Raw genomic sequence first — 27,623 nt, forward strand, 5'->3', positions numbered from 1 at the left:
TGTTTTAATGCCACGGGCAAAATAGTGGAGTAACATATCTAAGACACTTGAGAAAGAATACACTAAGAATTTTGTATACAGCAAAACTGGCCTTTGTGTATAAAGGACTCATACAAACTGTTAAGAACGTGCAAGAACTTGAGCAATATGTTCTGATCACCTTGTGAGAATCTATTAGAGAATGAGCATCTGACGACTAAAATGACTAGAAAGACCTCGAACTAAGGACTGGTGGTAAATGTTAAATGTAAAGTTGTAAAGTATGTGACAGCAATCTGCTCTGACAAAGTAAATATAGTATTACTGTTTTTTTAAAAGAGTAGTAGAGTATATGTTAAAGTTCTTTTAACGCTTTCATTAAGCACTTTAATGGTGATGTTAGTATTATAGTTCATACTGTTATGTGTGTAATATATAATAGAACAAATGAGCATATTTTATTTCTAGCATCCCCTGTGCCTTTGACCACCAGGATTTAGGTGTGGAAGAAAGGAGATGCAGATATATCAGAGAAGAGATTAAGTAAAAGCTTTGTAGTCTCGAATTTGAATGGGAAGTATCAATATGAACTTGACATACTTTGTGTCCCTGTGTATGCAAAGCTGTCTCTTGAAATGTCATTGCTTACTAAAGGAATGCAGGGCTTCTTGGAGAAATGGCAGATTCCACATCTAGGGCACAAAGTGTACAAGAATGAGCCGGAATATATTAAATAGCAAGGAAATGATCAAAGATTTAGTTGAGTCATGCCAAAAAGACTCAGGAGTCAACTTGAAGAAACTTTGAAAGATGTGACAATTTGAGCTTCAGTAATGATAATTACAATGGATTGAAACCCCTCAAATACATTTAAATCCATGAGTTCATGATGATATATTTTTAAAAAGTGGTCATTTTTGGAAGATAACAACCAATTTATTTAAAAACCAATAAAGGGAAACCATTATTTGTCTTTCCTGTACTATATGAACTTTAACTGAGGAAACAAAACATATGTTTCTTGTTGTGGCTGGTTTGGCTCAGCGGTTGGAGCGTTGGCCTACGGACAGGAGAGTCCTGGGTTCAGTTTCTGCTAACGGCACGTACCAAAAAAACAAACAAAACAAACAAAAAAATATGTTTCTTCATAAAAGTATTTCAGCTGCTTAAAAAAAAAAATCATTATTTTGCATCCACCAATAGACAGCTGCTAAGAATATAAGAGCAACAGCCAGACATGATGTACTTGCTATCATTTTGCCAGACACGATCCACAGTCTTGCTAAAGGGATTGAAACAGAAAACACAGAGGACCGAGCAGCATGTGGGACTGGCCCCTGAGTGTGCAGTCAGAAAGTCCACACTAGGAGACTCTGCAGGCCAGTGGCCTGGATTCTGTCACAGATAAACTATAAGGAAGTGAAGGGATAGAAGGAGAGTCTGTAGTTTTAAAAGAGACTTAAAAGACCTATTTTTAAAATGTACAAGACTAAACTATAATGTCTAGGGAATGCATATTTGGGCACTACAACTATTTTTAAATGCAAGGAGGTGATTACTGTAAGCATCAGGATAATGATAACTTCTAGGGAGGGAGAGGTTTGTGTTGGGAAGGGGCACATAGAAAAGCTTTGGAATGGCTGCTGGTTTGCTGTTTCTGCGTTGTCTGCCTTGTAGGCATTTTCTATACTTGTGTTTTATTTTACATAAACATTTTTTAAAGCTAAAGTTGTTTTTAAAATCTGTTAGTGGGGTTTAAAGATACTAGATAGCTCTAAGTGGGAGAGGAAAAACTAGGAATTTGGGGAAAAAATTCATTGAACTGCTTCAACATGTGACAGATTCTTCCTGAGGATTTAATACTGTTTTTTAAAAAAAAAACATTAAATGTAGTGCTTAAAACATAATTTCCTTTTTTCTCAACAGTTTCTTAACACACACACACTGGATATTTATCTTGAATTATAGTCTTCACATATTTGAATTGAGATTGGGACTTGCTCCTGAAAGGAACATGTCATTATACTCAGGTGTCTCTGCAGCCTAATAAACATCATACATTGGATATGATGTCACTCCTAAATGTTTTAATTTCCCTCATGTTTCCAGGGCATATAAATCCTTGGTCAATATCGCTTTTAAAAGTAAGAGATTAGACAAGATTACAAATGTTTTTTAAATCCTTTATTCATTTTTTTTTTTTTGTATTTAACAGATACATGTTAGCACCTGTGTGTGCCATGGAGTAGGGAATCAATAGTGAACAAAACAGATCTCTTATATTCTAGTGAACTTTTGCAACTTCAGGAAGCTCAGGAAATCGATACTCAGCAGGATGGAAAAACAGCTGATCTCTTATGACCTGTAATTATGAGTATAAAACTTCACTGGTGAACTTCAAGTAACTATTCTTAAATTAGGCTAATAATGTCCCCCTTTTAATTCTGTGAAATTGTCATTATAGAAAAGAATTATGGCAACTTTGGAGCAGGGTGCTCTCTGGATACTTAATCCTGAATAATTTAGTTCTTTTTAAATTCAAGTCTAATTGTTCCTTATTATTTTATTTTTTTAAAAGATTTTTTTGATTGATTTTTTAGAGGGAAAGGGAGAGAGAAACATCATTGTGAGAGCAAAACATCAATTGGCTGCCTCCTACAAGGATTGAGCCCAAAACCCTGGCGAGTGCCCTGATCAGAAACCAAACCGCAACCTTTCGGTGCACGGATGACAGTCAACTGAGCCACATGGACCAGGGCATTCCTTATTATTTAAAAAATATAAGGCATCTACATTTTATATCTTGGGAACTATATATTTAGTCTTTTTACTTCAAAGGTAATCCATGTTTAAAAATAAAATGGCTGTATTTTCTCCACGTCTTTTTAAAATCACCTTGTCATGTATTACCTAGTACTGAGAGTTAATTGCATTGATACGGCTGTCTGACTCAAGATGGTACTAATACTTATAGGAGATGCAAATGAAGAAATGTTGCATATTTATGTTCTGAATATATTTAAAATTGTCATTTTCCAAGGACATGTTATTTTGTAAATTTTTGCCATTTACTGTTGTCAACCTTAAAAGCACTAAACTTGAGGCTGTCAACTCCTGTCTTTTCTGATACTGGTGAAGCATGGAGCCCTTCTCTGATTGGATTGGTTATAACTTCATGACAACGGGCAGCTGACTGACTGTCTTGTTCAGGCAAAATGAGACCAATTTCTTGGAATTTTCTAAGTGAGCAAAAGTTGAATCATTTTTGCTGGTTTCTGACAGATGCTTCCTGTAGTGCTTGTTAAGACAGAGCACTTAGAGTTCTCTAGAGATCAGGCTGATACATGTACACGTGGTGCCAACTGCTTAAAAACAGTGAGTTTCCTCCTTCCTCCCTCCCTCTCTTTGGCAGGTAGTGAAAGCATGGGATGCTCATGTGACAGCGGTGTGCTCCCAGGATGCCAGTGAGCTCGTGAAGAAACTTGGGGCGGATGACGTGATTGATTACAAATCCGGAAAGATGAAAGAACAGTTGAAATCTTTAAAACCGTATGTATTAGAACAATATTCCCATTGGGAAGGTGAGGCAGGGACCGTTGATAAAGCCTGAGATGGTTTGGTGGCCTTAGGATCGTGTTGGAATCTTAGAGAACAATCTTTGAAAACACTCTATGTCATTAGAAGCCATTTAGGTTGGTTTCTGCTTTAATTCTAGATAGTACTATAGCACAGGAACAAAGAGATAGGTACTGAGGAAGGTGTTTTGCTTATGTGGTCTTTTCAGCTAACTTTTATTGCTGCTTTGTAACAGGTCTGAAGGCAGAATTGGAAGTGTGTTCCTTTCAGTGACATCTGTTACCACAGGAAGAACTTAGAGCAGTGCAGGAAAATTTATGATTAGCACTAAACATTCTATTATTTTGGCTTAATAAAGGCTTCACAGAAACAAAGGCAGCATAAATATTGATAGTGGGAGCACTGTGAATGTTCTCAATGCATCTGAATGCCAGGCTGTGATTTGGCCTAATATACCAAAAAGGAGCAGATTCGAGCCCTGTTCATCCTGACTGTGACCCAGGCAGAAATGGGGGCGGGGGCGTGCTTATTAATCTAGTTTTCATTGGCCAAGACAAAGCTGAAATTGAGAGCATAACCTAGGAATATTTGGAAAGCTGTATTACTGCTGCTTTTTCTTTCTTTAAAAAAAAAATATACACTATTTTTATTGATTTTTAGAGACAGAGAGAGAGCGAAACATCAGTGTGAGAGCAAAACATCAATCGGCTGCCTCCTACATGCCCCCTAACAGGGATCGAGCCCACAACCCAGGCATGTGCCCTGACCGGGAATCAAACTGGCAACCTTTTAGTGCATGAGCCGACTCCCAACCAACTGAGCCACACCAGTCTGGGCTTACTACTTCTTTTTCAAAAGTTTTTCCCTTTTTTGATTCTTTTCAGAAGCCAGTTGTTCTTGCCCAAATTGTGTAGAAGTCTATTTTCATGACTTAAAAAAAGAAGAGAATTAAAGGACCCTGACAGCTTGGCCTTTCTCATCCAGCACCCCTAGCAGCAGGATGGCAGTGCACCCGCGAGCAGCCAGCTGACTCCTCGTTCCTCCAGCCATTTATGGAGCATCTACTCTTGCCAGACTGTTCTAAGCACAGGGTGCGATCCTATGGTGAACAAGACAAATTCCCCTTTCCTGGGCTTATATTCTATCAGGGAGGTTTCATTGGCAAGTGCTCTCAAGAATACTGAAGCAGGGGAAGGGGAAAACAAACGATTGGTGAGGAGTCTGTTGGACATGAGGTGGTTTAAAAACACCTCTGAGGCACTGGAGCAGAGGCAACTGGGGGCAAGCCAGGAGAAAGGGATTTTTAAAGACCTGTTCCCTTCTGTAACCCTCCACCTGGAACAGTGCAGTAGCAGGTAGTAGGTGCTCAATAAGCCAAAAAGAAAAAATACATACATATTTGTTTAATGAATTATTGAGGGAAACTTAGGAGAAGAGCGGTTGATCCAGGTAGAGGCAACGGCAAATATAAAGCATGCTTGAGGGATGACACTGTCCCTTGCAGAGATCCTGTCTGCTACCTTCCTCCCTGTGTGTCAGGACCTAGGCTTCTCTGGGCCTGCGCGCTCTGGCTTCCGATAGTGGTGGTTTTGGTTGATCTCCTACCTGTGCTGCCTCTAAGAATAGCAGTGTGAGACTGAGGCGGAGGCCAGCCCATTCCCCTCTGTCTACCTTCAGTTTTATCCGCGTCGAGTGTGGCACCCGAGAGCAGGGAGCCTGACGAAGGGAAGCCGAGGCCCACGCAGATGGCCCACTGCTGTGCTGCAGCTTGCTCCCCATCTGTGCAGAGCGCTCTTCTTTCTTCGCTCCTTTCCGGTGGGGGACCTCACCAACTTGCAAATGCAGCCCATTACTTTTCTTTTTGATAGCTTTAGTTAGAATTTAGGTAGAATTTGTCACTTCTGCCTGGAGTTTGGCCTTTGAATCCACCAAGAATAAGTTTGTTCCTCCTTCTAAGTCACAGCTTTTTAGATTTGAATCTTAGAGTCTTATAGCAGGAAAGGACTTTGAAATCCTTCACTCCAATTCTATCATGTTACGGTTGAGAAAATCAGGGGTAGAGGGTTTATAAGTTTTGCTCAAGGTCATGCCTCTTAGTCATTGGTGGGAGAACTGTGTCTGCAACTTGATCCTGGACTTCTCTGTCAGGTGGTGCCTGTTCTGTGATACCAGGCTGCCCTTAAGTTTTATTTAAAATAAGTATTAACCCAGCTGGTGTGGCTCAGTGGTTGAGCATCGACCCATGCACCAAGAGGTCGCCTGTTCGATTCCCGGTCAGGACACATGCCCAGGTTGTGGGCCAAATCCCCAGTGGGGGGCATGCAGGAGACGGCCAGGCAGTGTTCTCTCTCATCGATGTTTCTCTCTCTCTCTCTCTCTCTAAAATCAATAAAGAAAAAAAAAATTTTTTTTAAATAGTAATATTTTTTGAAAAGTATCATTTTTGTTTATTTAAAATTTGGAAAGGAAGTAGAAAATTAAAAGCAGAAACTTAAATTCATAATTGTTTATTCTTTCTAATGAAAAGAATACTGTAGTCTTCTAGTTAGGTCATGCTCCTGCACCCAACCTTCCGTTTCTGTTCGCCCTTAGTTTAGTGCCTTGGAAGACTCAAGGTCCACAAAGTTGGTCGAAGCTGGTTTTAGAAGCTCTAATGTTTCACTTTATCCAAATGAATTTAGAAGAGAAAATAGATATACCAAGAAGGAATTTATTAGTTTGCTTACTATCTAAGCGTACATTCTCTAAATAGATCTTTGTTTTGTTTTCAAAAGTATTTCAAAGCATCATTGGGTTTCATCCCCTTTAAGCAGAATCTAGTGATTATAGCAGGTTTAGATTAGACTTAAGAAGTAGAATATTGTCAGTTCCTGTGATTCCATTATGACTGGATTTTCTGGGCTAACGAGTTAGAGCAGAACTGAAGACCAAGAGCAGACTGTTGATTTCCTGATGCCAGGCATGGAACAGACAAACACAATAGAACACTCCAGGTGAAGAGGATGCTTCTATAAGCAGTTTTGGCTCTAGAGGGATTAAAAGTTAATAATTGTTGTGGGTGAAAACCTCACGTACTTGTCATCCCAGTGCATCTGTGCACCAAACAGTCCTTTGACTTACATCGCAAGGATAGCTTTAAATAGTTTCCTGTAAAGCTTGAGAAGGGTTTCTCAACCTTGGCAACCTTAGTTTTTCGATTGTTGACTCTGGGGACTGGATACTTTTTGTTGTGAGGGGCTGTTCTGTGCACTGTGGAATGTTTATCAGCATCCCTGACCTCTGGATGCCAGTAGCCTCTTCTCGCCACCTTCCACAGTTGTGACAACTAAAAATGTCTTTAGACATTGCCCAAATGTTTCCTAACAGCCACTTTTTAAATCATTCTTAAAATATTAGAAAATATACTTTTATGACAAAAAAAATCAGTTACATTTGACTTATCTTGGAGAAAAATCAGAGAGTCGGTAAGTGGGTTTGCCCCTTTCTCCGTTGTCAAAGCAGCCACCCCTCTGCTGGGCAGCAGTACAGCTGGGTTCGTGAGCTGATGCTGGAAGAGACCCCTAGCCAGCTGGGGGTGGGCGCGACTCCTGGGTAAAGACCGACAAGGATGCTTTCATTTGATTCTTCCTCTCCAGGTTTGATTTCATCCTTGATAATGTTGGTGGATCCACCGAAACCTGGGCTCTAAATTTACTCAAGAAATGGTCAGGAGCCACCTATGTGACTTTGGTGACCCCGTTTCTCCTGAACATGGACCGACTGGGCATAGCAGACGGCATGTTGCAGACAGGCGTCACCGTGGGCTCGAAGACATTAAAGGTAGGAGGAGAGTCTTGGTTGGTGAGAGCAAAGTGACTTCCACCTCGCCAGTGTCTTTCCTCTGGGAGGCGCACAGCACGGGCCCTGGAGTCACACACGGGTGGGGGTCAGACTCTGGCCTCCACTTGGTAGCTGTGTGACCCCTTGCACGTCAATATCACTAAACCTCAATGTCTTCACCTGTAAAATGGGGCTAACAGGGCATCTGCCTTACTCATGTTGTAAGGATTAAATGAGCTAACCCATGTGAAGAACTTGGCACAGTGACAAGCTCCCATGAAATGCCAGCCTTTATCATCACCATCTGAAAACTGTCTGTTTTTGTCTTGCCTCAACCTGATGGCCCTCTGTCTTCACAAGTCTTAACACACACATCTCTTGTACTGGAAGGCGAAAACTTTATGAAGACAATGTGCAGTTGGCTGTTTTTATGTTCATAGGATTGGGATATGCCAGTAATTCCCAGCTGGGGCTTTCAGACCTTTAGAAGTCCACAGGCAATTCTGAATTTCAAAAACCCCAAGGAAATTTATTCTCACTTCAGTGAGACTGCAAAGACTAATAGAACCATCAGGCCTTTTCTGGAATTAATATTAACTTGTCCTAACACTGCATAACTATGTGGATCAGAAACTAGCTATTGATGGCATTCTGGGAGTTTCTGAGTCAGCCTGACTCAGAAAGAAACAGGGCCACTTTCCAAGGCTGTAAGGAGCTCTGTCCCCCAACGGAACACAGTGTGGTGGGCGTTGGAGATGCCTCTAGTACCAGACTGGTAGCTTGAGCATCCTCAGTACGTGGCATGTGGCCTGTGTCCTCACAATGATGACAGAGCTTCCCATAATTCCATGTTACACACTTGGTAATCATAGCTCATTGGTTTAAAATCTGAATCAGTGATATGATGGAAGAAGTGATACAAAAAATGAAGATAAATCCTATTTCATTAATTAGACAAAATACTTTAGACCTAGGAAAAGACAGTAGAAGGTTCCTTTACAGTAAAAGGTTGTGGGTCACTATCGAGCCCGCCACCAATGACCCTTACCTGTGAGATGACTGGCTTGATAATTATCTTAACTTGTTTTAATTCTAGAAAGTAATGTGGGACTTTTTGGGGAGTGAAACGGAGAACTGTGGTCTCTCCGAGTCCGTGCGCTAACTGCATACTTAGAACTGGTAGCGAAGACCTGTGGAAGAGGAGGCCAGCACCCAGCCCCGGGGACCGTGTGTGGGCGACGGGCACAGCCCCGTCCTCCAGGGTCCTCCCGTCCCGTGCTTCAGACAGCAGCCAGGGACTGTGTGCAGGCCGCTGGAGAGAAAGTAATTGTAACTGCCCTGTTCCCTTTCCCCTTTCACAAAACTCAGGCTTCCGAGAGCTTTAAAATAAAAGTTTAAGTTTTCTGTAAAATTTCATAGTTTGTGCTCTGGTGCGACCACTTACAGTGCGGCCTTCACAGCTGCCCTCTGAGAGTCAGGCGGATACAGCTCCCTTCATTCCCCTTCCCCTACTTGAACGACGATAGTGGTCATCTTGTGTGAAAAGCTTTTGAGTGGTTTCTGGTGTCTCTCTGACCATGTGCACAGTTAAAGCCTCATTGTAATGCTCCAGGCCCCCTGCCTGCTGTGGTTTACTCTCCAGCAGTGCCCTGGAGACAGCACACAGATCCCTCGGAACAGGACGTAAAATTCTGCTGCTGCAGCCCACTATAAAGACTTGCAGGCGTGGCGGCGGTGACTATTGCTGTTCCTTCTTTAAACCCTGAACAATTGCCAGGACGTTTTCACTGTAGTCTGTCAGGCTAGACTGTAGTGAGAAGTACAGGAGTAGGTCTTCTGTGATTGTAATTAACTGGGCCCCCTGTGAGCTTGGACAGTCTCAGGGCTTCAAACAGTTTTGTGGGGGTTTTTTTTTGTCTTTTCTTTTTTATGTTAGTTACCTAGACCAGTGTTTCCCAACTTCCTTCCTGCTCTGACACATAGAAAATGGTAGTATTTGAAGAGCATATTGAGGTGCTCTGCTCAAGAGCAAGCTACCTGGACACTGCCAGCCCAGGTTCTGCTTTGTTGCCCCAAAGGCTGTCAGGAAGCCGTGTCTCATCACACCTGTTCTAGGGTACGCTTGGTTCTGTCTGTATCTGTGCTCTTGGGATAACTATAATGGTGACTCCTCTAACTTTCACAGTTGTCCCAGGCTGGACAATAAACTCTAAAGTCCCTCAACCAAACCAGTCAGCCATTCCTCACACGCCCGCTGTGAGCTGCCTGGGCAGCAGCTTGTGTGTCGTCGTTCTCCAGTCTTAAACTCTGAGTCGATGTCACCCCAGTCTTTCCTCAGTCCGCTTTACTTTTGTCATAAGTATTGATTATATACACTCGACACACATTCTCAGATAACCCTTCCAACAACCCTGTGCGCTAGGTGGTGGCATCATCATTCTGCAGGCCGGGAAGTAGGCTGAGAGAAGTAGCGTGACCTACACAGCACAGCTGCTAAGGGCCTGAGCTCGGGTGGCCGGGAGCCCACCGCACCGCCAGCTCCACACCATGGCAGTGGCTGCCGCCACGCCGGGGGCAGGGAGGACGAGCGCAGAGAAAAGACGTCAGCTGTCCCCGCAGTTGCGGGCAGGTGCAGGGAAGGAGGCAGCGCGGTCCTGGCTGTCTGGACAGCTCACATCTGATGAAGAGTAGTTGGCAGGTCAGTGAGGTATCATGGAGACCCTCAGTTCACTTGTTATTTTGATCATGGCCTAATAATAATAAAGAATAACAATTCAACGTAAGTATGGCAGTAAAGTGGTCACGAACCCTCTTGGTGTAGGATTTTTGCTTATCTTCACCTGGGGACATTTTGTCCCATAATCAGTTAGGTGGCTTGGGACTTGCTGTAACTATAGGAAAACCCAGCCATGTTGCGTAAAAAAACTTTAACATTGTTTTGCCTTTAAAACTGTCTTATTCCTCTCAGAGCCAAAAACAAAAAATTGTGATTGGATTTATTATATAAGACTATATTTTTTGCCGTATTACCCCCAAAGAATTCTCAAATTAGGTTAAAGCTCTTTTCTGGTGCCTCGGGGCCTTGCTCAAACCTTAGTAGAGAAGGCCTTGGGTCTCAGCCTTGGGGTCTCAGCCCTAGTTTCCCATAGGGAAGAAACTGAGTGTGTAGGGCCACCTAGACTGTCACTTTAAGGAGAGCTTTCCTGTGCTTACTTGCTTGTCACTCACAAGCTGGTGAAGAAGCCTGAGTTCACATGGGTATTTCTTTGTTCGTCCGTTTATTTACTAAACATTCATGGAGCACCCACTATCTGTCAGTCACTGTGTTAAGGTACTGGGCGTATGTATGACTCACTGTGTCAGCATGAAATGGGAGGTCAGTTTGTCCATCTTAGTTATTGAGAAAATACTTTTCTATAATTTGCATTTAGTCAGACTTTACCCTAGTCTCTATTTGACATGTCTTTTTTCCTTTTCCTTTTAGCATTTCTGGGAAGGAGTCCATTATCGCTGGGCCTTCTTCATGGCCAGTGGTCCATATCTAGACAACATTGCGGAGCTGGTGGATGAGGGAAAGGTATGTGCAGCCTGTTGAGTAGCTAGACTGCTCCTTGTAATCCTGGCAACCCGCCCCCCATGCCTAGTCCAGGGGAACTCCGCAGGGGTAGGCTGGACAACACACACGCTGCCCCACACAGCCAAGTTTAAGTGCTGTGTTTTGGTTTTGTCTCCATGGGAATCATAGACGTAGACTGCTATGTCTGAAAAAGAGCTCACACCGGCTAGTCTAATCCTCTTGCTTTATAGATGAAGAGGCAGGCCCAGAGCGGTTGTGTGATTTTCCCGAGGACAGTTGATTAGTGGTTAGCAGAGCTGGGGTGTATAGCTGGGCTGCCAATATTGTGGTGATGGTCCTGAAAAGAAGGCACCACGAAGGCAGTCTGCATGGAGGTGGGGCACGCTCGTGCGTGTACGGTAGGACTGCTGCTGGAGGCAGGCAGAGTTCCAGACGGCAAGGAGACCCAACGCTGCAGAACCTAACCCCCAGCAGAAGTGGGCAGAAGTCAGGTTCCCGGCTCTCCTGTCCCCTGGGTGGTGTAATACATTTGAGGGCCAGTAAATGGTATGCCTGAGAGGGTCAGTGGCAGGGCATGGGTGAAGACGAATGGAGACTGTGGGCATAACTGGTTGGTTCTGGCCACTCGTGTCTGTCCTGCAGCGGGCATTGTGGGGAAGGAGTGCTGCTTATATTCTGGTCATATTTTTGAGGGTGTCAGAAGGTCTTTCAGGGCTGTTGAGGGTTGAAAGGCTCCTCAGTTACTGCCCATTTATTTGGATTCTTACATGTTCTTAATGGCCCTGATAGTCCATCTCTGGAGGATAACCCGAAGGCAAACTCATATTTTGGTGCTGATATTTATGGCTTTATTGAGAGATTATGTGGAATTATAGGCTGGAGAACCTTATACACCCCAGAGGGTTGCATGAGGACATAGATAAAATCATTCCCATTTTACAGATAAAAAAATTGGCTCAAGGAGAGAATGGGACATGACCGTTTGCAGAGGTGGGACCAGAACTCATACTTCCTGACTCCCAGTCCTGTGCTTCTACTTCTCCATCATCAACTGCATTCTTACTGCCTAAGACTGATCGGGGACTCCAGCTTCAGTTGTCTTTTCCTTGTCATTTTATATGGACAGGGAATGGGGTTGGAGCAGGGCAGCGTTCCCACCACAGGGTCCGTGCAAGCTGCTTCCAGAGAGCCCTTTGCGGTAGACCTGCTTGTGTTGGCACCTGCCCCTTGCCGGCCCATTTCATCTTTCCACTGTGGTTTGGGAATGGAATGTTTTTAGGAATTTCTGACTGCTTATGTGCATTTAGTTCTGTGGGGTTTGTTGTTGTTGTGAATCCTCACCCAAGGCTATTTCTCCATTGATTTTTAGATAGAGATAGAGTGGAAGGGAGCAGAGGACAAAGAGAAACATTGATATTGATGTGAGAGAGACCCATCGATTGGTAGCCCCCCACACAACCCCAACTGGGGCCAGGGATCAAACCTGCAACCCAGGTACATGCCCTTGAACCTGTGACTCTTTGGTCCTTGGGCTGATGCTCTAACCAGCCAGGGCAGTTTTGTGGGTTTTTAAAAAAAATTCTATTACAGTCAAGGAACTATCTGATTGTAAAGACCTGTACTATTTTCTAAATTTGCGAGCGTTTTCTTGGACTTCTGAGTCTTGACGTGCACTGCATGGACAGGCTTGGCCTTATGACGAGTGTGAGTGCCTCCTGCAGGGTTCTTCCCACGTCCCGTGGGACACTTATTTTATTTCTAGGAAGGTGGGATAAATGATCATCAAATAAGTTGGCCCATAGATCCCCAGAATGCTCATGTGGTTGTGTTGTAACCCAGGAGAGTCATCCTCACTCAGACATCAAATAATTTTGAATATTAGGAGCTTTATTACCTGCGCAGGGACTGCAGCCAACCTACACAGAGGAGAACTGCAGCCCTGAGCTCAGGGGGAGGGTTGCTTATATAGGACAGGGGTTACTCAAGAGTTTAGCAGAGCAAGCAAGCTACGTGTACAGAAGCAGATATCAGCAGTTAGTAACTGCACAAGTTGTTTATTTTATATTTCTTAACATTTACTAGACCCCAGCCTTGAATGCCTCATTGTCCCGTCTGGCATCTCCTGATTAGTTAAGCTCATGGTCATGGCTGATGCATACCTTCCTCTTCAAGAATTTTTGCAAAAACAGCTCGGGTTCAAGGAACCCAGGAGAGGTTCCTTCTTCTAGCAGATGGAGAATTACTGGGTTATAACAGTTGGAGCCCCATTGTTCGAGAGGTCCCTGTCCTGCAGAGATCCACCACACAACTGTGCTTGTCCTGCTGGCTGTCCAGGCTGTCCACATGCCTACCCCTGCAGCTTTGTATTCAAAACACAGTCTCTTTCTCTCTGCCTGGAAATTACTATTTATGAAACAGAGAAAAGAGGTGACTTGTGTATATGTACCTATTAAATTTGGCAGATAACTGGTAGAATGGGTGAAAAAGGACATGATAGAAATAAAGATGCCCTTGAAGTATCCTCGAACGAAGAGGAGTGCGGGAATGTTCTTTTGGCCTCCTGACCAGGTGACTTGGGCTCAGGAGTAGTTCTGACAGTGAAGGGCTCAGGGACATGGAAGTTGATTTATGACATTGGTGCCACGGTGAGGTCACTGCTTCTTTGTGGGTGCTACAGGTCGTTGACTGCCTGCACTCGGAAACCGAAAGGATCACGTAACAGGCCTGCTTCCATATTGTGCGGGTATGAAGACTGTTAAAATGGACGGGACACTGGCGTTCTTCAGGGTTTGGCCGAGTGCTTGCCTGATTAGTAGGCATCTGACAGAGGAGCTGTAGTTCTTTGACACTGTGAAGCCATGAAGCATATTTTTTAAAAAATATTTTAAGTTTTTAAATACATGATATACATGTGTAAGGTTCAAAATTTAAAAGGTAGGGAAAGTAATTTGAAGATGTCTGATGCTACTGAAATGGCTTCTGTGGGGCAATGTGGCAGGAGGGCCAGGACTGTCCCGGAGGCTTTCCAGAATGCCGCCCACTCCCTGCGGAGACCCACCCACCCCTCTCCCCACCTGTCCTCCAGCGTAATGTTTTCTCTGGGGCAGGATGTTCCAGAAACGGCAAATCCAAACGTCTGCCTCTTTCTTTTGTCTTCTTTTTTTTTTTTTATCCTCACCCGAGGACATTTCTCCATTTTTTTTTTGTTCAGGTAGAGTGGGAGGGAGAGAGAGGAACAGAGAGAGAGAGAGAGAAACATCGACGTGAAAGGGACACATCGAGTGGCTGCCACCCGCATGACCCAACCAGGGCCGGGGACAAACTGCAACCGAGGTACGCGCCCTTAGCGGGTACTGAACCCGGGTCTCTCCGGACCGCAGGCCGACGCTCTAACCGCTGAGCCAAACCGGCCAGGGCTCTTTTGCCTTCTTTATATCTCCTTAGTTTAAGTCTCCTCTCTCCCCTTTCCTCTGACCCTGGAAATACAGAAGCCGTCTCGGAGGTCAGGGCCATCCCTGCTCAAGAGGCTGGACCTGCAGTCCTGTCGCCCTGCCCTGGGTCCCTGGTGGCTGTCCACAGGGGTGTGGACTTGGACTCACGCCAGGGGCCCTTAGGTTGCCCTTGGTGTCTGTCATTGGTCTGTCTCTTCTCACGCAGCCCACCTCTGCGGTTTCCATGTCCGGGAGGGGGGGTGGGGGTGCTGAGGCGGGGTCTGGGGGGAGGTGGGCAGAATGCCTCTAGCGTCCCTCCCCACCCCACTCTCGCGCCTCTGCTGCCCGCTCTGCCCTGCACTTTGCACTTAACACTTGCTTCCGGTCCCCCGTCTGTCAGGTAGGCTCGCTTGGTGTCTGGATGCCTGTTAAGCTCTGCTGTCCTGTAATTCTTACTGGGAAAACGGGTTGAGGGAGACCCTCCCTGCTTCGGCCGGGCCTGTCTTGGCGAGGTCCTTGCTCCACCAGCTTCCCTGTGCTCTAGTGGTGACCGGGCTTCCCTTCCCTTCTCCCCTCGAGGGGTGAGGGGGCTGCCTCAGAGGCCGGGGCCACTGTCCTCTTCTCATAGGAGGGGTGCCAGGGCGCCAGACCCTGGGCCTGGCTTTCTCCAGCCCCCGAGTAAGGAGGGTGCGGCCCGTCAGGAGACCTGGGCGGGTGCAGACTGGACTGAGTGCTCTGCACGGCGTCCGTCTCCGGTCAGCCACGAGCCTGCGGGCGGCGGGAGCGTGCTGAGCCCACGCGCTTTATAGCAGGGCCCCCGGCCAGGTGGCCTGCAGCAGTGTCATCACATCGATGTCCTCGCCGCACTGCAGTCACCTTTCTGTCCCCTCGGGTTTGTGCCCTGACTCCTTTGTCCATGACAAACGGGCATTGTAGGTCTGAGGCGAGGCTGTGCACAGACACGGCCTCATTATCCAGCTAATCTCCGTTGCTGTCACATGTTCAGCCAACGTTGGCATTTGCCTGCCTGTTAATCGAGAGCCTTTTTTTCATTGTCACTTATGGGAAGAGCTGAATGACTCATTATGCCTCAGTCAGCCTTCTGGGTTATTCGCCACAATAGGCCTGAGCAGCCAGATTAAAGCGTGCAGTCGCCGCAGGCTGCTGCCGTCAGTTCCCGACACCCGTGGCCCGCGGACTTCAAAGGGGGCAGAGCCAGATGAGCCAGGCGGTTCACTCTGGAGCTGAGCAGGTACGTTCAGGCTTCCTTTGTGACCTCGGGCACCACTGCTGCTGTGGTTTTGTGACTGGTGTCCAGTGCTCAGTGACGAGGTCATGTTACTGCCTTCTTTCTTTCTTGATTTGTCTCTTGCCTGTTTTGTGTACCTGCTTCGGATTAGTGCCTAGCACTTAGAAAGCACACAGTTAGTCTTTGTGGAATGAATACATTTACATATGATATGAGTCAGGGATCCTAAGAACAGAGCAAAAGGCTACAGTGATTCCCACACTAGTGTGCAGAAAACTCACCTGGGAAGCTTATTTAAAATGTATTTGTCACCTGGCTGGTGTGGCTCAGTGGTTGAGCATCGACCCATGCACCAAGAGGTCGCCGGTTTAATTCCTGTTCAGGACACATGCCCAGGTTGTGGTCCTAACCCTCAGTGTGGGCATGCAGGAGGTGGCCAGTCGATGTTTCTCTCTCTCTCTCCTTCTCCCTTCCTCTCTCTCTAAAATCAATAAAGAAAAAAAAATTAAAATGTATGTGTCTTCACCTCTTCCCTAGAGATTCTAATTTAGTTCTAGCAGGAGGCCAAGGTCTCTGGATTTTAAGCAGGCATTCAGATTATTCCTTTTTAGGTAGTCAGCATCCAGAAAACAGTGTTCCAATTAGCTTTACAGAGAGTGATGGGCCCTGGCTGGCATGGCTTGGTTGGGCATCGTCCTGTGCACCAAAATGTTGCTGGTTCAGTTCCTGGTCAGGGCACATGCCCGGGTTGTGTGCAGAAGGCAGCTGGCCCGTGCTCCGCTCTCACATTGATGTTTCTCTTTCCCTCTACTCTCCCTTCCTTCCTCTCTAAAAATCAATTTTAAAAATCTAAAAAGAAAGAGAGAGTGGTGGGATCAGGAGGTTCCATGTGGGACGTGCAGGATGGTCGGTGCACTCCATTCTTTTAGCAGAGAAGCAAACAGGTTTCGTCTGACAAGCCAGCTCAGGTCTGTCCACAGTGGTGGCAGTGCTGAGGAGGTGGCGAGGTCGTGCTCCGCTCGCTGGGCAGAGCATGACTGCTGACCAGGGCGTCCTCCACAGGCACCTCTGACGGGTGGCCCAGGAGCCACACAGCTGCCGCCTCGGTGGCCCGGGCTCAGGGCCGAGGGACCAGACCCTCAGCTGGCACGAGGCAGGCCAGCGAGGTGCAGGCTGCGGCAGGCTGTTATAACCCTCAGCCCCACCGTACGGTTGAGGAGACGTGGAAAGAGCTGATGTGTGAAGGCCCAGTGAGCGGCAGTGAGCGCACAGGCTCGCAGCAGATCGAACTCTGCCTTGTCGCTTGGCGGGTAAGCGACAGGAAGCTCACTTCATTTAACCTTCATCTGTGACATGGGAGTAGCACCCACCTCATAAGGTGGTATAGGGAGTAAATGGGGTAGACTGTACAGAGCACTTCGAAGGGCGCCTGTTGCCGTGAGGACGACACGTATCAGCTGTTACTTTTATCACAAGTGTACTGTGATCTGAGGGAACAGAGCTTTCGGAGTCCGAGGTGCTCCTCCGGTGGCCGAGCTGGGGAGTGAGGCAGGCCCGGCAGGTGCGTCCGACAGCACAGGACCATCGCTCCCGTCAGAGGACCGCATCGGAAAGCAGGAGCTCCGCGGGGCAGTCCACTGTGTCGGTGACTGACTGCTTGCAGCCTGGAAAGGGAGGCCCAGCATGGGGAGGGGGTGCTCTCCGGGCCCAGGTTCGGAAGGAGGTGTTTGGCAGTGCCCGTGAACAGTACGTGAACACAGCATGCAAGCGTCTGTGAGCCGGCCGGGGCGGCCTTCCTGTGCCTTCTGACCAGCTGCTCTGCTGTCCGCAGTCTGGGGCAGTTCCAGCCCGGGCTGTTCTCCGCAGGCCCAGGCTGCCCGCGTCCGACTCCTGCCTCCCACTCGTCTACTAGTTTTCCCTAAGGCACCTTTAAAAATTGTTTGTTAACCATGTCATATTTTTCTGTATTCTTTTTAAAGGTATCTTTTTATTTTTCAATTCCAGTTGACATACAATGTTATCTTCATTTTGGGTGTACAACATAGTGATTAGACATTTATGTAACTTATAAAGTGATCACCCTGTGGAAATAAAGGGATGTTTCCAGTACCCCTCTGACACCATACATAGTCACTCCAGTATTATTGACTCTATTCCCTATGCTGTACTTTATATCCCTGTGACTTTTTATAACTGGCAATTTACATCTTAATCCCTTCCCCTTTCACCAGCCTACCAACCCCCCTCCCATCTAGTGACCATCCGTTTTATTCTCTGTATCTGTGAGTTTGTTTCTGTTTTGTTCATTTGTTTTTGGATTCCACTCATAAGTGAAATCTTTGGTATTTGTCTTTCTCTGACTGACGTATTTCATTTAGCATAATACCCTCCAGGTCCGTCATGTTGTCGCAAATGACAAGATTTTTTTTTTATGCTTGAGTCACTTTCCACTGTATGTATGTACTACATCTTTAGCCAGTCGTCTGTCGATGGACACTCAGCTTGCTTCCACATCTTGGCTGTCATGAATAATGCTGCAGTGAACATAGGGATGCGTATGTCTTTTGGAATTAGTGTTTTGATTTTCTTCAGATAAATACCCAGAAGTGGAATTTGCTGGGTCATATAGTAGTTCTGTTGGTTTTTGAAGGAACCTCCATATTGTTTTCCACAGTGGCTACACCAATTTACAGTCCCACCAACAGTGCACAAGGGTTCCCTTTTCTCCACATCCTCACCAACACTTGTTGTTTGTTGGTTTATTGATGATAGCCTCAAGTATGAGGTGATTTCTCATTGTGGTTTTAATTTGCATTTCTCTGATGATTAGTAACGTTGACCATCTTTTTTTATGTCTATCGGCCACCTGTATGTCCTCTTTGGAGGCATGTCTATTCAGGTCCTCTGCCCATTTTTAATGGGATTTACTTATTTCGGTGTTAAGTTGTATGAGTTCCTTATATAGTTTGGATATTAACCCTTAATTGGACGTATCATTGGTGAATATCTTCTCACAGTCAGTAGGTTGTCTTTTCATTTTGTTGGTTTCTTTTTCTGTGCAAAATCTTTTTAGTTAGGAGTAGTCTTACTTGTTTATTTTTTCTTTTGCTTCTCTGGCCCCAGAAGGTATATTCAAAAAAAAATATTGCTAAGACCGATGGTAAACAGTTTACTGCCTGTTTTTTCCTAGTTTTATGGTTTTTGGTCTTGCATTTAAATCTTTAAATGGATTAAACATTCTGAGTTTATTCTTGTATATGGTGTAAGAAAGTGGTCTAGTTTTATTTTTTGTATATATCTGTCCAGTTCTCCCAGCACCATTTATTGAAGAGACTGTCTCTACCCTACTGTAGCTCCCACCTCCTCTGTCATAGATGATGAGTGATATTTATTATGCCCCTACCACATGCCTAGCATTGTTCTGGGTGTTGTGGAGGGTACAAGAGAGGTGGCCTATACCACAGGTGCTCTAAACTCTGGTCTAATAGACATGCCGAACAGTTAACAAATTAAAACAAAAAATCTGCCCTCATTCTGTGCACCGTGAAGGCCACTGGGATACATCAGCAAGCACCCTGGGATGCCCTCTGGTATTTCCCACACACCACAGAGTGAGATGTGTACTCTGCTGTAACGAGCAGTCCGTGGAGAGGGCCACGGGGGTGCTGTAGCAATTCAGAGAGAGGACTCTGCCAGCTGGGAGGTCAGGAAGGGTCGTGTGAGCCCTGGGTGGAAGGGTGGCGGAACACGCGGAGCCCACACACCTGTCAGACGTTGAAGCATGGGGTCTGCGTGAGGGCTGAGGTTGGGATGGTGGTGGCCTTTGAATGAGGGTTTGGGAGCTACTGGAAGGTTCTGAGTAGGAGAGGGACATGCCACATAGAGCAGAAGGTCGCTCCCGGGAGGTGGAGTCAGGCTGCCTTACAGAGAGGAGGGGCGGGGCCAGCAGTCCCAGCAGTCTTGGCCCACCCGGCAGAGAGCACCGAACCTAGATGCACAAGGGAGAGGCTGGGTCTGTCTAGTGAAGAAGCGAATTACAGACGTTTTCTGCCTTGATGATGTCAGTTTTCTTATCCACCAGTTAACCTCTTCTTGTGTTTTACAGATCCAGCCAGTTATTGAAAAAACCTTTCCTTTTTCTCAAGTCCCAGAAGCCTTTCTGAAGGTGGAAAGAGGACACGCACGAGGAAAGACTGTAATTAATGTCATTTAAATAAATACTTAGTTTGGTGGTTATTGGCTCTCTTATTTGGTGAGTGCCTGAGGGCCCAAACTTTTTATAGCCATTCCTTTCCAGATTAGAGTATAAGTTCCATGATATAAGTTAAAAAACAAAACAGCACAGCCGGTGTGGCTCAGTGGATTGAGCATCATCCCATGGACTGAGGGGTCCTGGTTCGATTCCTGGTCAGGGCAATGCCTGGGTTGCAGGCTTGATTCCCAGCAGGGGGCGTGCAGGAGGCAGCCAACTGATGTTCCTCTCTCTCCCTCAAAAAAAATTTTTTTTAAAAAACAAAACACTCATTGCCAGTAATTTCCTATTCCCTTAACTGAGCAGAGATCAATTTTCATTTATTTTTTTATCCTTACCCAAAGACATTTTTGCATTTATCTTCAGATAGAGTGGGAAGGAGAAGAGGGGGAGAGAGAGAGAGAAACATCGATGTGAGAGAGACACATCAACTGGTTGCCACCCACACGACCCCAACCGGGGCCAGGGACAAACTGCAACCCAGGTAGGTGCCCTTAGTGGGAACTGAACCCGGGACTCTCTGGTCCACAGGCCGACACTCTAACTGCTAAGCCAAACCGGCCAGAGCCAGGGATTGATTTTATAGCTGAACTGCCACCCTCCGCACAGCTCTCCACCCTGCCCAGAGTGCTCTCTGATGTGACCCCGACATACCTGACACATCCCCGTTCCTGTGTGCCAAGCACAGGTAAGACGCATATGAAAATAGCCACACCGGGCTTGTCTCTCAGTGAAAATGATGTCGTTTTCAAGCTGTTCCTGCACACCAGACTTGCAGGGTGTCATGGCACCTGTCGTGGTAGCTGAAACTGATTGTATTGTTCTGATGTTAGTGGGTCACTAACACCTTTGGGGGTAGGATGGGTGGCAGCATGAAGAGCTCACTTAGAGCAAGTTCCTTCTTACATTCATCAGTGAGCACTTTTTCAACGGGCTGAGTGAGGTCGCCTTTGATTTTTATTCCTCTGCTCGGCTGTGGTCAGAACAGCCCTCAGAGTTCTGAACCCCCGAGGGCCATCGTAAACATCTGCTGTGCTTTGGTTGTGTACGCTTGTAGAAATTGAAAGTGATGCTGAAGTTTCTTTCTAACTTTTTAAAACCCTTACATTTCGTCTAAGGGCTAGACCTCCGTCAACCAGTGAAACATGCTTCTCTGAGGACTCTTCCATGGGAATGGCCACCATTCCACTGGGGCCCAGTTCTCTCTGGTTTCTGACCTTAAATGCCTGCATTTAGGTGTCTCACCTATAAGCCTGTTGTGGCTTTTGAATCTCTAGTGTGCCCTTCATTCATGGGGAGTGCTTCCCTCCTGTGGCACTCATTACTGTACTCGAGACTCTCTCTCTCATTCAGCTTCTGATGTAGGCCTGTGAGTAACCTGCTTGGTTTATTCCCGTGAGACACTCGTGTAGGAGTGTGTTGGATGAGGCCTTTCCTCTGGAATTGCTGCTCTCCCCACTACGTATTTCTCTCAAAAGGAAGGCTGTCTCTTTAGCTGTACATGCGGCCACTTTTTCACCTGAACCGTTCAGCTCTTTTCCCCAGAGGGTCCCCAGGGGTGGTGTGGGCAGGACTGCCCACTCGGAAACACGGGTGCACCCTCTCACCACTGAGTCCGGGAGGGGAGCCAGCCGACCTTGCCCTGCTGCAGGCCAGCACCCCTGAAACCCGCCTGGTCCTGACCAGGCAGACGTGTTTCTGATCTGCCCCCTGCTCTCTTTGAAGTGTGACGAGGGCTACTGAAAGGACTGATTTCATCAACAGTCAACCAGAAACAAGTTTATTCAAGAGAGACATGCAGCAGGGCCCTGTAGGATGTGCCCATCGTGCTGCAGTGAGATGCACGAAGGCCGAGAACCAGGGCCACACACCTCAGGACAAGACAGCCGTGCTGGCTGCTGTGGGCGTGGACACAGCACGCCGACAGACGCACCACTCGGACTGCAGTCGCTCCCGCAGACCCGGAGAGGGCCCGCACGTTGGAATGGGAAACACACGGGAACAGATGGAAGGGAAACAAGGTATGTGACGAGCTCCAGCGTTTGGTGACCAGGACGGCGAAGTGCGGACAGAAAGAGGAAGAGGTACTCAAGGACGGTCTGGCAGTTTTGTTCAAAGGGAGCGCGCTGAGTAGCACCGTGGGAGCTGTGTCGGCAGCAGTCATTTCAGCTTTCACTGACGTGCTTCTGAGTGTTAGGGTTTCAGAGTTCTACAGTTTGACCAACGAGCACGTTTAAGGTCTTTCTTTTCCTTTTGGAAGAGAATTGCTGTCATCCTCCTGAGCCTTCCACCCCAAAGGGAGTGACCACAGGGGCTGCAGTACCCTGAGACCCGAGCTGTGCCGGAGCGCGGCGGTGCAACCCCAGGGAAGGGAGCCCCGCAGGCTGGGAGGGGGCAGGATTCGGCTAACTGACTGAGTTTAGCAAAGAAGTGCTTACGTTGCTTCAGAACTAGTTCTAGATGAGTGCGGATGGGCTAGTCAGTTAGGTCATGGTGATGCTGTTCCAGCAGCATCTGTGAGAAGAGCGTTAACACTCTTGTGACGATCAGCCCAGGGTGACTTAAAATAATCCAGATCCTGCCCTGGCCGGTTTGGCTCAGCGGTTACAGTGCCAGCTTGTGGTCCAGAGAGACCTGGGTTCGGTTCCCGCTAAGGGCATGTACCTCGGTTGCAGTTTGTCCCCGGCCCTGGTTGGGTCGTGCGGGAGGCAGCCACTCGATGTGTCCCTTTCACGTCGATGTTTCTCTCGCTCTCCCTCCCACTCTATCTGAACAAAAAAGGAAAAATGTCCTTGGATGAGGATAAAAAAATAATCAGATCCTGCTAATGAGTGTGAGCAGACACGGGCATGGAATCTTTTACATTTACTAACTTTTAATATTAACGGAAAAGTGTTTTGTCTATACTCATTTAGTTCCTTAAACTATGAATATATAATTCCTCACTTGGCTATACAGCATCATTAGTGATTCCAGAAAACAGAAGGTCAAGGACCAAAGCTATAGGCCTAACACATTATCTCTTCTCAGGCGCTAAAGAGTTTCTACCTTACAGACTTAAGCTTTTACCCTTCTCTTTCAAGTGTAAGGGATTTGTCAGTCCACCAGGTCGGTGAGTTTGTTCCTTCTCTCTCCTTTCACTACCTTTAAATCATTTAAAATGTACGTTGTGTGAATGTCTTGATGACATTGTTTTAATGAGGCAGCCTGTTCAAGCAGCTGCCGAAAGGAAATGAAAGGCAAGGAATGAGAGAGGAACAAATTGTTGGTTCAAAACCAGTATAGTCTTTGGAAGAGATGAGAGTATTGTCCCGGCCCCAGCAGTGAGTCAAGGGTGAATTCAAGTTACTGAAGGAGTACATCCACTTTCCCCCTGGTTCGTCCGTCCGCAGTCCTCTTTCTAAGAAGGCCGGTGAAAGACCTCCGGAAGTATTCCTCCTGCGCGCTTCATCCCGCTTCATAGCACCATGGCTTCCCACACTTGTGTAAACTTCTCCTTGCTGGCAGTGTTGAGGATAATGTGATTCTGATCATACTGTGCACCCCCTGAAAGAAAGGAAGAGAGAAGAGTAAAGGGAAACGCGCCTGCCTGATGAGGGGCCGCAGCAGACCTAGCTGACCTCAGCACCAGAACAACCAGAGTACAGTCACCAGGGTGCAAAGCCACGCGCCCCAGGAGACAGGCAGGGAGGGGGACCCGGCAGGCCCCCCTTCTGACAGGGCGTCGGTGTGGGTAAACGTGCTGACACCCCAGGGAGGGCCCTAGCAGCTCCACACAGGAGTTTCTACTTCTTGGGGCTCCTTTTCTTACTCCTAGTCCACAGGCATTCTTAGATGTCTGAAATTGGGAGGACAGGGAAGAATATAGAGACGAGAAAAGGAACAAAGAGACTGCAGAATATATCCAGTGGTGGGGTCATGGATTCAAGACACCAGTGAGGATCACCGGCAGACCTGACAGTGGACTGGTTGTCTGGTGGACCAGGTTTTGCATGGACGATGGAAAATGGCTGTATTTGTGCCAGGGGGGGTCTGAATGACAACCAGAGGGGGGCAGCGCTCCTGCTGCTGAACTCACGGGCTTGCTGTTTAAAAGTAGGGCATTTCAGATGCTGAGCTCCGTGTGCGAGTATGATCTCCACAAACCCCCTTTCACCGAATGTGAGAATATTTTCCAAGGGTTTCTACTAGATATTTCAGATACTTCAGTGTTAAAAACAGCACATGGTCTCCTCTCAGTGGAGATGTATTAACGAAAGGGTGGTCTGATTTTTCCCGGTGTGGAATAAACATTCTTTCAGAGAGATACCTTATCCTTTTCTAGCATGAGTCTCTGCACCAGGGACTCCATCAGAACAGAAATCTGTTCTTCTGGATGCAGGGTAAGTGTGACTGGTACTGAAATCATACCGCAGCCTCAAGCTAAGAAGAACTAACTGTCCTTATTCCCTTTTAAAGCACTTCCAAAATATCCAAAAGTTCTGATAACTTACACTGTAGATCTTGGTAGTTTAGGAAGGGAATCATCTCTTATCCAGTGTCCCTCTTGTACAAGTTTGGTTTCTCATTGTTGATAATCTAGAGCCTCTACACAGCTAGGTGTAGGATAGAATACAGGGCAGTGTGCCCCAGACCTTCTGTGTGCCCGTTTGCAGTGGGAAGGAAAAGTTACTGCCGCCGTGCCCCCGCCGTGCCCCTCGAGACACAGTGTGCCCACTGAGACTTCAGGAAGTGTTGTCTCAAGGTCATGATATCTTCTTTTTCATTCTTGGAGATTATAGTATTTTAACTTACTTTATGTGTACATTACAGCATAATTCTAATTAGAATCATGAAGACTAGAAAGTCCTTGAGAGAGAATCTGATCCATTCTTCTTCCTTTGGGAGAATTAAATCTTCCCAGGTATCTGATATTTTTCAAGTGAGCATGAATCAGCTCCCACTGTTGTCATTATCTATGTGGTCTGGAATAAGACATGAATGTCTACCAAAGCATCTCGCTCCCCAGACACCAGATAGGTCTAATGCATCTTACGGCAACATTACTAGGCAGCAAATGGCTCCACAGTTGTAGCTAATGAAAATCATAGTGTCTTACTAAGTGCACCAAAGACACAGATGGATTTATATTTCCTTTGCACAGTTGGTGTCCACAAGATGGCACTGTTCTCCCACAGTCAGAGACAAATTTAAATTTGGTTTAACAAGCCCTCCGGTGATCAATGCAGCTACCACACCAGACTGAGAGCTCACAGACATGCAGACGATACCCTGACTCGAGAGGCTCTGGGCTGATTTCAGTGCATTTTAGGAAGGGACTCTGGAACTTGTCCCACAGTTCTTGTCAGGGTCAAAGCTAGAAGCCAGGTATCCTTACTCCTGGTCAACTGTTCATGTAAGAAGTGGGGAAAAGTCCTGTTTGCTGGCGCTTCTAGAAGGGAGCTCTCGGAAGCCGAGGTAGTGTCCCTTTTTCCCCACTTTGAGCCTCTCACATAGTGGGCACCCAATAAATACGTGTTGAAAGAACAAAAGAAGACATACTATAAGAAATTAGCCCATAAGGGTTACAGTGACCTTTGCCCCAGACACAAGAAGCTGACATTTGTAACATGAATCCATATTTTCAAAAAAATCCACTTCCAATTTAGTCATATTTCTTTGGTTTCTCTGGAGGTTTTGAAACTATGTTTTATAGACAGAGAAGCTCTAGTTCAAGTTGATGAATAAGAATGAAGAAGGGTCTGATTCAGTGACTCTTCACCAGTCTGAATCTCAGGTCGGTCATTTGTACAATGTCCACACATGACAAATCCTGTACCTAGTATAATGTGAAGGGGGTCTATTTATATTACCATTCATTTTCTGAACATCGCATTTATTTTCTTGTATCTCTCATTTCATGAGTTTTGCCCCCCACCCCCCACCCCAGCCTGTAGACGTTGCTCAGTGCAGCACTCGCCGTTGGCCCCTGAGCTCCTCCCAGCTTCGCGGGTTCTCTGGGAACTCAGATCCCGAATCCCATCAGTAAGTGGGTTGGCCACTCGGTCTGTGGTGCTCACTTGTCCCCATGCAGCACCAGAGCCCTTGATAGAAATGTTCAGGCTTATTCCCCATCATCCAGAAAGGTTATTTTAAAACCTAGTTGCAGCTATTTCTTTACCCCTATATCAATTTTTAATGACAGGTTTGGCTGAGAGCCCTGGTTAAAGTAAAATTGAGCTAACTTTCTAGCAATTTTAAAAAATGAAGTATGTGACCTAGTAAGAGTACATTGATACCATTTCACTGAATTTATAAACATAATCATGTTGGCTTTCCTGATAGGAAATAGGAAATAAAGCAAAATTACCCTATAGGACACGAATAAGACACACTTCAGTTGCTTATCGGTAGCAACAGCTCACTGAATTCCCATGTCTTTGTTAGAAAGTTAGGTTTGCTTTGTTTTACGTTGTTTTTAAGTTATCAGTGGTTCTCCCAGCAGTAAGGGGGACTTGTTAGAAATGCAGATTCCTGGGTCTACCCCAGACTTACTGTATCAGAAACTGAGGGCGGGGCCTAGCAATGTGCATTTTATCAGTCCTCTGGGTGATTCTGATGCAGATAAAGTTTGGGAAACACTGTTCTAAATGTATTTGTTCTTCCCAAGCACCATCTGTTTGCTCTGGGTTTTCATTGAACAAATGTTCAGTTGAAATCCTCTTGGCTGTGTTGTTTAATTCCTTTTAGATCTTAGCTTTTTTCAATGAAAGGTTACATGTATAGACATGAGAACCATCAACTCTACTAAGTGAGATCACAGCCCTTTAACTTGTGATTTTTAGTCTCACTGTTAAGACAAAAGGTTTGCAGACCGCCCATGTCCAGATTCCATCTCAACACTTTCGGCCAAGTGGAGTATCCCTTCTGAGCCTCAGTTTTGGGCTGTAAAGTGGGAGGGGAAGGAGGAGAAGGAGGGGAATAACCAGTTGCTGTGAAGAGGAGAATGTATTTAGCACAGTGGCTGACACAGTAAGGGGTCTCTTACTATTTATAAGAGTACACGCACCATTTTCAAAAGTAAAGATAGATTTGTAGTTCAGTGGTTCTCGACCTTCCTAATGCCGCGAGCCTTTAATACAGTTCCTCATGTTGTGGTGACCGCCAACCATAAAATTATTTTTGTTGCTACTTCATAACTGTAATTTTGCTACTGTTATGTCTTAGGCAACCCCCGTGAAAGGGTCGTTCGACCCCCAAAGGGGTCGCGACCCACAGGTTGAGAACTGCTGTAAGAAAGGCACACCCAAGAAAATAAAGGAAATGATCCTTACCTTTGATGTCTAAAACTAAATTTGGCTTCAGCTTGCTGTAGATCCTGCCGTCTGACTTCATGCTCCAGAACTGACTGTCGGCGTTCTGGTCGAGGGCCAGGCCCAGCTTGGAGCCGGAGGTGACCAGGCTCCCCACGATCGTCAGGCAGCAGTCTTCTGCTATCTGCTCCGTGCGAACACAACGTCTCAGAGACAGACACATGGACTCCACTCCCTGTGCAACGTGCAGTCACCCCAGACCCCAGACCCCAGGTTCATTCACCCTCATGCCCTTTAGTTCAGATGACCCGAGTGAGGGAGAGTCCCTGTGCTTGTCCGAGGGAAGAGAGGTCTGCCCTCCGAGACCGCCTTACGAGCGAGAGAAGGCCGAGAGCGTTGAAGCTGCCCTCGGCAGTGCTTCCTCCCACAAATGACTGTCCTGTGAGGC

The 27,623-nt window shown here is 46.4% G+C and overlaps 2 protein-coding genes across 5 annotated transcripts in view; one reads left to right on the forward strand and one right to left on the reverse strand.

Moving 5' to 3' along the window:
- The window catches only part of RTN4IP1 (reticulon 4 interacting protein 1), a 44,659-nt gene extending 24,782 nt beyond the window's left edge, over window positions 1–19,877 (forward strand). For 3 of the 4 annotated variants that reach the window (XM_036249383.1, XM_036249382.1, XM_036249381.1), the window contains 4 exons: window positions 3,392–3,528; window positions 7,191–7,374; window positions 10,859–10,951; window positions 19,737–19,877. In XM_036249383.1, coding sequence (XP_036105276.1) covers window positions 3,392–3,528; window positions 7,191–7,374; window positions 10,859–10,951; window positions 19,737–19,844 — 522 coding nt within the window. In that variant the 3' untranslated portion in view covers window positions 19,845–19,877. Of the gene's footprint in view, window positions 1–3,391; window positions 3,529–7,190; window positions 7,375–9,796; window positions 10,073–10,858; window positions 10,954–19,736 lie in introns of those variants that run through there. The other variant, XR_004957850.1, reaches the window with a different exon arrangement.
- Window positions 19,878–22,622: 2,745 nt separating this feature from the next.
- The window catches only part of CRYBG1 (crystallin beta-gamma domain containing 1), a 46,733-nt gene continuing 41,732 nt past the window's right edge, over window positions 22,623–27,623 (reverse strand). The window contains exons 19-20 of the mRNA XM_036247979.1: window positions 27,197–27,359; window positions 22,623–23,429 (exon numbers count right to left, since the gene is read on the reverse strand). Of these exons, the coding sequence (XP_036103872.1) occupies window positions 23,341–23,429; window positions 27,197–27,359 (252 nt within the window). The 3' untranslated portion in view covers window positions 22,623–23,340. The remainder of the gene's footprint in view (window positions 23,430–27,196; window positions 27,360–27,623) is intronic.

The sequence above is a fragment of the Molossus molossus genome, unplaced genomic scaffold, assembly GCF_014108415.1.
Source record: "Molossus molossus isolate mMolMol1 unplaced genomic scaffold, mMolMol1.p scaffold_m16_p_8, whole genome shotgun sequence".
NCBI lineage: Eukaryota > Metazoa > Chordata > Mammalia > Chiroptera > Molossidae > Molossus > Molossus molossus.